At 39.5% G+C, this 12342-nt stretch overlaps 1 protein-coding gene across 3 annotated transcripts in view; it reads left to right on the forward strand.

Moving 5' to 3' along the window:
• The window catches only part of LOC139752080 (sortilin-related receptor-like), a 269696-nt gene that overhangs the window by 32445 nt on the left and 224909 nt on the right, over positions 1–12342 (forward strand). For all 3 annotated transcript variants that reach the window (XM_071667935.1, XM_071667934.1, XM_071667936.1), the window contains exon 6: positions 7616–7750. In XM_071667935.1, the coding sequence (XP_071524036.1) occupies positions 7616–7750 (135 nt within the window). The remainder of the gene's footprint in view (positions 1–7615; positions 7751–12342) is intronic.

Below are 12342 nucleotides of genomic sequence, written 5' to 3' on the forward strand. Positions count from 1 at the left end.
TTTTTTTTTTTTTTTTTTTTTTTTTTTTTGTCGCTGTCTCCCGCGTTTGCGAGGTAGCGCAAGGAAACAGACGAAAGAAATGGCCCAACCCCCCCCATACACATGTATATACATACGTCCACACACGCAAATATACATACCTACACAGCTTTCCATGGTTTACCCCAGACGCTTCACATGCCTTGATTCAATCCACTGACAGCACGTCAACCCCGGTATACCACATCGCTCCAATTCACTCTATTCCTTGCCCTCCTTTCACCCTCCTGCATGTTCAGGCCCCGATCACACAAAATCTTTTTCACTCCATCTTTCCACCTCCAATTTGGTCTCCCTCTTCTCCTTGCTCCCTCCACCTCCGACACATATATCCTCTTAGTCAATCTTTCCTCACTCATCCTCTCCATGTGCCCAAACCACTTCAAAACACCCTCTTCTGCTCTCTCAACCATGCTCTTTTTATTTCCACACATCTCTCTTACCCTTACGTTACTCACTCGATCAAACCACCTCTCACCACACATTGTCCTCAAACATCTCATTTCCAGCACATCCATCCTCCTGCGCACAACTCTATCCATAGCCCACGCCTCGCAACCATACAACATTGTTGGAACCACTATTCCTCAAACATACCCATTTTTGCTTTCCGAGATAATGTTCTCGACTTCCACACATTCTTCAAGGCCCCCAGAATTTTCGCCCCCTCCCCCACCCTATGATCCACTTCCGCTTCCATGGTTCCATCCGCTGCCAGATCCACTCCCAGATATCTAAAACACTTCACTTCCTCCAGTTTTTCTCCATTCACACTCACCTCCCAATTGACTTGACCCTCAACCCTACTGTACCTAATAACCTTGCTCTTATTCACATTTACTCTTAACTTTCTTCTTCCACACACTTTACCAAACTCAGTCACCAGCTTCTGCAGTTTCTCACATGAATCAGCCACCAGCGCTGTATCATCAGCGAACAACAACTGACTCACTTCCCAAGCTCTCTCATCCCCAACAGACTTCATACTTGCCCCTCTTTCCAAAACTCTTGCATTTACCTCCCTAACAACCCCATCCATAAACAAATTAAACAACCATGGAGACATCACACACCCCTGCCGCAAACCTACATTCACTGAGAACCAATCACTTTCCTCTCTTCCTACACGTACACATGCCTTACATCCTCGATAAAAACTTTTCACTGCTTCTAACAACTTGCCTCCCACACCATATATTCTTAATACCTTCCACAGAGCATCTCTATCAACTCTATCATATGCCTTCTCCAGATCCATAAATGCTACATACAAATCCAGATAGCATAGGAAATTTGTGGGCATCCAATGTACCATTTCAAGGCCACCTTCATAATGCTGTGATCTTATTTACGTAATTGTTTCCAATAGTCATGTAAGCATTTATAAATACAGTAAACCCTCGATTTAATGGACTAATTATGGGGAGGGGGTGTCCATTAATGCTGAAAGTACATTAAATCAAGATTGTAACCTTTGGGTCATTTTTCAATACAGTCTACAATGATACAATATACGGTTCACACATTTTCTTTTAACTCCTGTATCACATAATGCCATTTTGAATTGTAAGGATTGCAAAATTATTTGATAAAGTCACCATTCTTTGTATACTATCTGACCATACAGTAGTTGAGGCAGACTGAAACTGAAACAAAGCAAGTATACCCCACACCACAAAAAGCAAGTGTATTATGACATGCACATGGTGCGACATTTGAGATTTGAAAATTTTTATACTTCTTGAATTGTTATTGATTAATGTATCATTATTTACCCAGGCCGTTAAATCTAAAATCCATCAAATTGGGGTCCATTAAATCAAGGGTTTACTGTAATATGATCTGTTGATCTACTGAATGCCTTAAACCATTTTTACTGCATGCAGAACAAGATGTGATTACTTTGGCTATTGTATTTTAATTGAGGTTTTTTCTTAATGTGGGAAAATGCATCATGGCCAATGGCAGCTAATGGTTAACATAACAGCCTCATTTGTGAGCTTTTAAAAGTGCTAAGCAAAATCAATTGTGTGCTTTTAGAATTGCTATCTGTCTGTCTGTCTATCTATTTATCTTATCTCTGATGCCTGTTTCAATTTGAACTCCCTCCAAGGGGTGGCCATGGCAACAGAGTCTCCATAACTAAAGAACTTCATGCCACTTGTTAGCCTTTAGTGCCTCACCCGTAACAGGCTACTGGCAGAGAACAACTCTGGTGCAGTGTTTGCAGGGGCTCTTACCTAATGTTCCTAATGATTACTTCTATCTAATGCTCCTACCTACTACTTCTACCTAATGTTTCTAACTAATGCTCCTGCCTAAATGTCCCTACCGACTACTTTCTACTACTCCCATTTTGCCAAAAGGCAGGGGTAGTGCATAGTGCAATGTTTAAAACCATGAAACCTGAGAATTGGCACACCAATGAAAATCATAATGGGTTAAGCACTGGTGGGGCAAGTGTGGAATCTTTCCTTAGATATTAGTGGGCTAGGCAAAAACTTTGCCCCTCATTAGATTCATTGACATAATGTTTTGTACTGTTTTTCTGTCATTCCCCGGAAGAAGTCTTGAGGATTAGACAAAAGCGTGATTGGCTGATCTTTCAATTTTTCATGTAAATTATGAAGATTGTGTACCTGGTACCATTGTGAGTTAGCATTACTATAGGAATGTATTTTTTTTTTGTAACTTTTATTTTTAAGTTGTAACATATTTGTGATAATATTGATTTCTTGTTGCATTTCCTGTTTCATTTAAGTGCTTTTACTGATTTTTTGTTTCTAATTTCGGTATTTCTCATGTGATTATATATACTCTCACTTCCTGTTTCATTTAAGTGCTTTTTTGATTATTTGTTTCTAATTTTGGTATTTCTCATATGATTATTTATACTCTCACACCAAACTGGGGCATCAATTGCTAGAGCTCAGCATTACCAGCTTCTGATATTGATCTACCTATATAGCCATCATTTTTTTTGACATTTTCTATTTGTAGATTCTTCTCTCTTGATTGTAATTCTAACTGAAAATGTACTTGAGTGATTCAGTGAACCATTGATTTTGTCAGTACTCCTCTTGATTGAGTGTATAGTACAAAATGACCTTTCACTAGAAATACTGTATGCAAACTGTGGTTATCTATTGAGATACCCACAGTATGTGTAATATGCATAATATTGATTCTCACTATAAATATGTACTACAGCTTACACATATCGAAATTTGGAAATAAATGAAGAGCATGTATGAAAAAGAATGGAAATTTTGTCTGTGAACTAAGCTAAACCAGGGAGTACTGTATCATGGAAGTAATTCACCTTCACTTCTCTGTAAAGCAAACTCCTTTGCTTTCTCTCTCCTCACATAGTCCCCCAACAAACTTTTCAGTGAAGCAGACTCCTTTGCTTCCTCTCACTTCACGTAGTTTCCCAACAAGTTGTCAGCTTAACCTGATTTGGAGAACACACATCTAATTACAGTATTCTCAGTTGTGCTGAATGCATATATAGGGAACTCATATGTGTTTTTAAGGAAGTCAGAAAATTCTGATTAAAGATAATCATCCAATCTTTTCTTTACAACCACCTTGTGTTATGAACTATGACATTATGTTGCTGAAATCCCTCCTACTTTGCTGTCAAGCTTTAGATACTCAAAAAATCATCTCCAGTTGAGGATTGCTGTGATCCCTGCAGTTAAGGATGATTTTATCTACTGATAAGCCTGCCAGTTTTATAAGTTTGTATATGATATTTTCATTATGCTTTGTAATGATCTTGAATATAATGCATTGATTATATTTTAGTGAATGTTATATTGGTGATATATTTCCTCAATTTCTAGTCAGTCACTTGTAAACATGAGACTTTCCATATTTAGATTTTTTTTGTGAATGTTTTCTGCTTTGTTATTCTTGATTAAGAATGCTGATATTTACAGTATTTTTAGGCATACCAAGTATGCCGTGAGATATTTTTGTGAGTGTTTTTGTCCCAAAGATGATTATAGATGGTTTTATATTAGAAATATCTGTTCTATCTATCATTCTATATCTCTGATGCCCATTCCCTCAGGGAACTCCCATCAAGGGGTGGCCAGCAAAATTTATGTACAGATACTATAAGGGTACAAGTATTGCACAGGCACCCTTTTTGACTGTAAATATGGAAAAAGTTTAGGCTGTAGCATCTGGAAACAATGTGAGTGTTGCCATTACAATTACTAATGGGAGTATATTTTGCATTCAAGGAAGAGGCAGCTATTTCAAGAATAGGTCCTCATATGAGGTCAGCCACTCCCTCTTAAGTGATCCTCGTGTCAACTCTTCCTTAGGGTTGCGGTTCTTTTGTCTGCACTGTATTCCTTTCTTTACGTTAGAGGCTTCAGTCATGGACAAAAGTCCACATCAAGGCTGGACTGTAATTGAATTATAAAAAGGATTTTGTTAGGGAAAAAGAAGAGACAAAGGAAAGAATTTATAAATTTTGGAGGAAGTGAAAAACCTGTCTTAAAATTTGCTGGGTCATATTTATTGGGAAAGACTTAAGAGGATAGTGAGTTCCACAGTTTCAAGGTGTAGGGAAAGAAACAGTTATCAGAATGACCCACCCATGGGTTGCCAATACCCACCCAGTAATTATATGATGCAGCAGCTTGCCGAATATTATATGGTTGAGCTTTTGGTTGGGGCACAGAAGCAGCCAGCTCTTGAGAACTAAAGCCAAAGTAATACCAATAAAAGAGGGAAACTGAACCAACATTTTGTTGTAGGGCAAGTGGGTCAATATAGTATGCATCATATTGAACTCTTTACTGTAAATTTTTTTTCAGCTTCAGGACAAGCTTTCTTGTGAGCAACCTTTCTTCTTTGTAGAAAGCTGTGTTACTTTTAGTTTTATTCCTCAATTCATTGCTAGATGTAAGACATCTTGTTCTCTGCTTCAGGGAAATTTAATTGTAGGATTAATGTTAAATAGAAAGATATAGGAAAAGGCAAGTCATTAGCAGATTTTTAGTGTTTTACATTTTATTTAGTTGAAATTCAGTGTGTTGAATTCATCTAAAGAAATTATGTGAAATTCATCTAAAGAAAAGGTAGTGAGTGGTGGAATGAAGAAGTAAGATTATTAGTGAAAGAGAAGAGAGAGGCATTTGGACGATTTTTGCAGGGAAAAAAATGCAAATGAGTGGGAGAGGTATAAAAGAAAGAGGCAGGAGGTCAAGAGAAAGGTGCAAGAGGTGAAAAAGAGGGCAAATGAGAGTTGGGGTGAGAGAGTATCATTAAATTTCAGGGAGAATAAAAAGATGTTTTGGAAGGAGGTAAATAAAGTGCGTAAGACAAGGGAGCAAATAGGAACTTCAGTGAAGGGGCTAATGGGAAGGTGATAACAAGTAGTGGTGATGTGAGAAGGAGATGGATTGAAAATTTTGAAGGTTTGTTGAATGTGTTTGATGATAGAGTGGCAGATATAGGGTGTTTTGGTCGAGGTGGTGTGCAGAGTGAAAGGGTTAGGGAAAATGATTTGGTAAATAGAGAAGAGGTAGTAAAAGCTTTATGGAAGATGAAAGCCTGCAAGGCAGCAGGTTTGGATTGTATTGCAGTGGAATTTATTAAAAAATGGGATGAATGTATTGTTGACTGGTTGGTAAGGTTATTTAATGTATGTATGACTCATGGTGAGGTGCCTGAGGATTGGCGGAATGCGTGCATAGTGCCATTGTACAAAGGCAAAGGGGATAAGAGTGAGTGCTCAAATTACAGAGGTATAAGTTTGTTGAGTATTCCTGGTAAATTATATGGGAGGGTATTGATTGAGAGGGTGAAGGCATGTACAGAGCATCAGATTGGGGAAGAGCAGTGTGGTTTCAGAAGTGGTAGAGGATGTGTGGATCAGGTGTTTGCTTTGAAGAATGTATGTGAGAAATACTTAGAAAAAGAAATGGATTTGTATGTAGTATTTATGGATCTGGAGAAGGCATATGATAGAGTTGAGAGATGCTCTGTGGAAGGTATTAAGAATATATGGTGTGGGAGGCAAGTTGTTAGAAGCAGTGAAAAGTTTTTATATAGGATGTAAGGCATGTGTACGTGTAGGAAGAGAGGAAAGTGATTGGTTCTCAGTGAATGTAGGTTTGTGGCAGGGGTGTGTGATGTCTCCATGGTTGTTTAATTTGTTTATGGATGGGGTTGTTAGGGAGGTGAATGCAAGAGTTTTGGAAAGAGGGGCAAGTATGCAGTCTGTTGTGGATGAGAGAGCTTGGGAAGTGAGTCAGTAGTTGTTCGCTGATGATACAGCACTGGTGGCTGATTCATGTAAGAAACTGCAGAAGCTGGTTTGGTAAAGTGTGTGAAAGAAGAAAGTTAAGAGTAAATGTGAATAACAGCAAGGTTATTAGGTACAGTAGGGTTGAGGGTTAAGTCAATTGGGAGGAAAGTTTGAATGGAGAAAAACTGGAGGAAGTAAAGTGTTTTAGATATCTGGGAGTGGATCTGGCAGCGGATGGAACCATGGAAGCGGAAGTGAATCATAGGATGGGGGAGGGGGTGAAAATTCTGGGAGCCTTGAAAAATGTTTGGAAGTCGAGAACATTATCTCGGAAAGCAAAAATGGGTATGTTTGAAGGAATAGTGGTTCCAACAATGTTGTATAGTTGTGAGGTGTGGGCTATGGATAGAGTTGTGCACAGGAGGGTGGATGTGCTGGAAAGGAGATGTTTGAGGACAATATGTGGTGTGAGGTGGTTTGATTGAGTAAGTAATGTAAGGGTGAGAGAGATGTGTGGAAATAAAAAGAGTGTGGTTGAGAGAGCAGAAGAGGGTGTTTTGAAATGGTTTGGTCTCATGGTGAGAATGAGTGAGGAAAGATTGACCAAGAGGATATATGTGTCGGAGGTGGAGGGAACGAGGAGAAGTGGGAGACCAAATTGGAGGTGGAAAGATGGAGTGAAAAGGATTTTGTGTGATCGGGGCCTGAACATGCAGGAGGGTGAAAGGCGTGCAAGGGATAGAGTGAATTGGAACGATGTGGGATACCGGGGTCGACGTGCTGTCAATGGATTGAACCAAGGCATGTGAAGCGTTTGGGGTAAACCATGGAAAGTGTGTGGGGCCTGGATGTGGAAAGGGAGCTGTGGTTTTGGTGCATTATTACATGACAGCTAGAGACTGAGTGTGAACGAATGGGGCCTTTGGTGTCTTTCCTAGCGCTACCTCGCACACATGAGGGGGGAGGGGGATGTTATTCCATGTGTGGCGAGGTGGCTATGGGAACAAATAAAGGCAGACAGTATGAATTATGTACATGTGTATATATGTATATGTCTGTGTGTGTATATATATGTGTACATTGAGATGTATAGGTATGTATATTTGCGGGTGTGGACGTGTATGTATATACATGTGTATGTGGGTGGGTTGGGCCATTCTTTCATCCGTTTCCTTGCGCTACCTCGCAAACGCGGGAAACAGCGACAAAGCAAAATAATAAAAAAAAATCGTCTAAAGAAATTATTCACATAAGCATTATAGAACTTTAGGATTTGATGCGAGTCCTCTCATTTTTTTCTTTCAGCATGTAGGATCATCAGACAAAGATCCAACTCTGCAAATGTGGATTTCATACCGTGGAGGACCATTTTTGAAAGCTGAATTTCCTAATACCCTTGACCATCAGCACTACTATGTTGCAGACATCTCTGAAGGACAGGTTTGAATTAACGATTTTAAAGTTCATTTCTTCCTCATAGGCTTTTGCTTACCATTTAGGGTGCATTTTGCAAACATATATTGGATATATATTGCTAATTTGTAACCGTGTTATATGATTTGGTGAAAAGTTAACCATTATCAAGCCTTTAGGCACATTTTTGTACAAAATATAGCATTGTTTTAATGGGCAGAAAGGTATATAGTGGCATTCTTTTACATTTCCATAGAGATACAGAGGATATGGAGGTAGGCAGTCAGGAATAGAGTAACCACCACTGCTCTTTGCTTACTCCACCATTACAGCCCTTTGCAGCTGGCTGGTTTGATTTGTTGTTTCTGTGTTAATCTCTCTTCTTTCAAATTCAGTATTTTGTTTGATACACAATTCCATGTCAGACTTTTTCTTTTCTCCTGGGATCATCTTTGAGGGCGGCAGGTGCACTTGCAACAGGTTAGATCTCTTCTCTCTATGGTGTTCCATGAGGTTATGAAAACTAGACCTTTAGGTGTAGGAACAGTCACAAATGAGTATTTTATCCTGTTGTATTATTTTTTTATATGTTTTTATATCTCTGATGCCTGTTCCCCCTGGGAATTCTCATCAATGATGTGGCCATTACCAAAGAGTCTCCACATATCCCTGTCCTTACATGCCACCCTTGCATCCACCATTCTGTGCATTCTTCCACCATTTCTCTTTCTCCTGTACTCTTTCACTTGTACATCCTCATGTTGCATGTAGTCTTTCTCTCACGCCAATTCCTTTAATTGTTAGAATACATCCTTCTTGTAAACTTTCTGTCTTACATTCTTTGTGCATGCCCAAACCACCTAAAAGTATTAAGTTTCACTCTCTCATTACACAATTCATTCCCATTGCATTCCCTGCCATACCAAACCTTTTGAATACCCTCTCTCTTTCTTCATATCATCTTTTAATACAACATGCTCCTCCCAAGTACCTCATTTCCACAGGGTTGAGATAACTATGTTGTCTCTTAATCCTTTCGTCACATCCATACCCACAACTCTACCTTTCATTTTTATATTAAGGGACAGTTACTCTTCTGTCCCATATTACTATCTCCATTGTTTCTCCGTCCATATTACCAGACTTTCTTATGATAGATCCTATTATTTTTATTTATTGTACTTAATTGCTGTTTCCTTGTTAGCAAGGTAGTGCAAGGAAACAGACGAAAGAATAACCCAACCCACCCACATACACATGTATATACATAAATGCCCACACGCACATTTACATACATCTACATTACAATGTATACATTCATATACATAGATATATACAGATATACACATGTACATATTCTTACTTGCTGCCTTCATCCATTACCATTGCCACCCTGCCACACATGAAATCACACACACACACACACACACACACATCCTGCACGAGGTAGTGCTAGGAAAAGACAAAAAAGGCCACATTTGTTCACACTCAGTCTCTAGCTGTCAGGTGTAATGCACTGAAACCACAGCTCCCTTTCCACATCCAGGCCCCACAAAGCTTTCCAAGGTTTACCCCAGATGCTTCACATGCCCTGGTTCAGTCCTTTGACAGCATGTCGACCCCGGTATATCACATTATTCCAATTCACTCTATTCCTTGCATGCCTTTCACCGTCCTGTGTGATCAGGCCCCGATTGCACAAAATCTTTTTCTCTCCATCCTTCCACCTCCAGTTTGGTCTCCCGCTTCTCCTCGTTCTCTCCACCTCTGACACATATATCCTCTTTGCCAATCTTTCCTCTCTCATTCTGTCCCTGAGACCAGACCATTTCAACACACCCTCTTCTGTGCTCTCAGCCACATTTTTTTTTATTACCACACATCTCTCTTACCCTTCACATATTGTCCTCAAACAATTCATTTCCAACACGTCCACCCTCCTCTGCACAACCCTATCTATAGCCCATGTCTCGCAACCATATAACATTGTTGGAACCACTATTCCTTCAAACATACCCATTTTTGCTTTCCGAGATAACATTCTCACCTTCCACACATTCTTCAATGCTCCCAGAACCTTCGCCCCCTCCCCCACTTCTGAAACCAGAGTGCTCCTCCCCAATCTATTGCTCTGTACATGTCTTTACCCTCTCAATCAATACCCTCCCATATAATTTCCCAAGAATACTCAACAAACTTATACCTCTGTAATTTGAACACTCACCTTTATCCCCTTTGCCTTTATACCAATCTTCAGGTACTTCACCATGAACCATACATATATTGAATATCCTTACCAACCAATCAACAACACAGTCACTCCCTTTTTTAATAAATTCCACTGTGATACCATCCAGACTCGCTGCCTTGCTGGCTTTCATCTTCTGCCAAGCTTTCACTACCTCTTCTCAGTTTACCAAACCATTCTCCCTAACCCTCTAACTTCGCACACCACCTTGACCAAAACACCTTATATTTGCCACTCCATCATCAAACACATTCAACAAACCTTCAAAATACTCACTCCATCTCCTTGTCACTTGACCACTACTTTTTATTACCTCCCCATTTGCCCCCTTCACCAATGCTCCCATTTGTTCTCTTGTCTTACTCACTTTATTTACCTCCTTCCAAAACATCTTTTTAGTCTCCCTAAACTTTAATGATACTTTCTCACCCCAACTCTCATTTGCCCTATTTTTCAACTCTTGCACCTTTCTATTGACCTCCTGCTGCTTTCTTTTATACATCTCCCTTTGATTTGTACTACTACCGTGCAAAAATCGTCCTAATGCCTTCTCTTCTCTTTCACTAACAATCTTACTTCTTCATCCCACCACTCACTACCCTTTCTAATCTGCCTACCTCCAACCTTTCTCATGCCACATGCATTTTTTGCGCAAGTCATCACTGCTTCCGTAAGTACTTAAATACATTCACCATTTTCGCTCAACTCTCCATCCACTCTTACGCATGCATTTGCTCCTCCATGGTAGGCTTTCACACCATCCAACAATTGTTCTACCCCATATATCCTTAACACTTCCCATAAAGCATTCCATTCATCTCTGTCATATGCTTTTTCCATATCCATAAAAGCTGCATATAGCTTCTTAACTTTTGTTAATACTTTTCCTTAGTCATTCTCTGCAAAAGTTTGATCCACACATTCCTAGCCTTTCCTAAAACCACCTTGCTCCCCCCTTATTTTGCATTGTTTGCTTCCCACATTCATAATAGAATTGATTTTAGTTGGAGGTGATGGAAGAACTCCCCCAAACATGTTATGGCACTCAGTAATGTCATATTAGCAGAAAATTCACCAAATCCTGTGAATCTAATGAATCCAATAGGGAATTTTCAGGTTAATCACAAGGAATTCATTAATTTCTGGAACCAAATTACATATTGGCCTCTCCACACTCCTTTATCTCACTGCCACTCATACTGCTTTCGTACAGTACATTCGTATACCACATTTACATAATACATTTTGTTTAATTATGTTTGCTGTGTATGAATTTTTTGTAAGTGTTTTAAACAAGTGATTGAAATGGGTTGGGGATGGATAGGCTAAGATTCAGAAAGGAATCCCCATCTTTTACATATTATAGTGCCACATAAGACATAAACCCGTTTTACTTATAAAATCTGCTCTCATAAATCAAAGACACTGGTTCATTACGCAGAACCACCCATCATTACTTAAAGTCACGGAACAAACCCAAACCCATAGCCACCACTATGAAGCTGCTCCCTGAAAGGCAAACTGCAAATTAGCACACAAAAAACTGCAAAACCTACAACATTCAGTTATGGTGCACTTTAGAGAAGACCCACTCATACTGCACCAACCCAGACCCCACACATGAAGCACCTTTGACCCCAATCCAGGGAGTCCTTACTGTCAAAGAACTTACAAACATACTCATGAAACACTGTTTCATAATAAGCTACAAACAATACATCTATAACAGAAAAATCCTCTCAGAAACATCTGCTAACTCAGTCTTCACTTCTATTGACAGTTAAAGAATTCTACTGCAACAGGCTCAGACGACATATCAAACTTCCACGTAAAACACTAGTCCAGTTGTAGGCCAAACATTTACTGTTGTCAGTATGCAAACTCTTAAAAACTGATCTACAACAGAAATAAGGAAAATATCCCACTCTCACATACACAGCATGGATACATCTCACTTCATTACTGCACTACGCATAGACTTCACACAAGATAGATAGTTTTAACCAACTAGAACCTCCAGTGTGCTCACTAGTATTTCTCCCTCAGTATTCCCTAGATGTTCTGACTCTGGGTGAAACAAAGCTCAAGGGCAAAGGGGAAGCATGGTTTGGAAATGTCTTACGAGTAAAGTCAGTGGTTGGTGAGAGGACAAGAGCTGAGGAAGGAGTAGCATTGTTCTGAAGCAGGAGTTGTGGAATTGTGTGACAGTGTGTAAGGAAGTGAATTCCAGAATGAAGTGGTTAAAGCTGAAAATGGATGCTAATTGGCTCATGGCCACAAGAAGAAAGATCATGAGAGGCAAGAGTTTTGGGAGCGGCTGAGTATGTCAGTTTTGAGACCATTCATTAGTGATGGGCGGTTTAAAGATGAA

The sequence above is a fragment of the Panulirus ornatus genome, chromosome 12 (genome assembly GCF_036320965.1).
Source record: "Panulirus ornatus isolate Po-2019 chromosome 12, ASM3632096v1, whole genome shotgun sequence".
Lineage (NCBI taxonomy): Eukaryota > Metazoa > Arthropoda > Malacostraca > Decapoda > Palinuridae > Panulirus > Panulirus ornatus.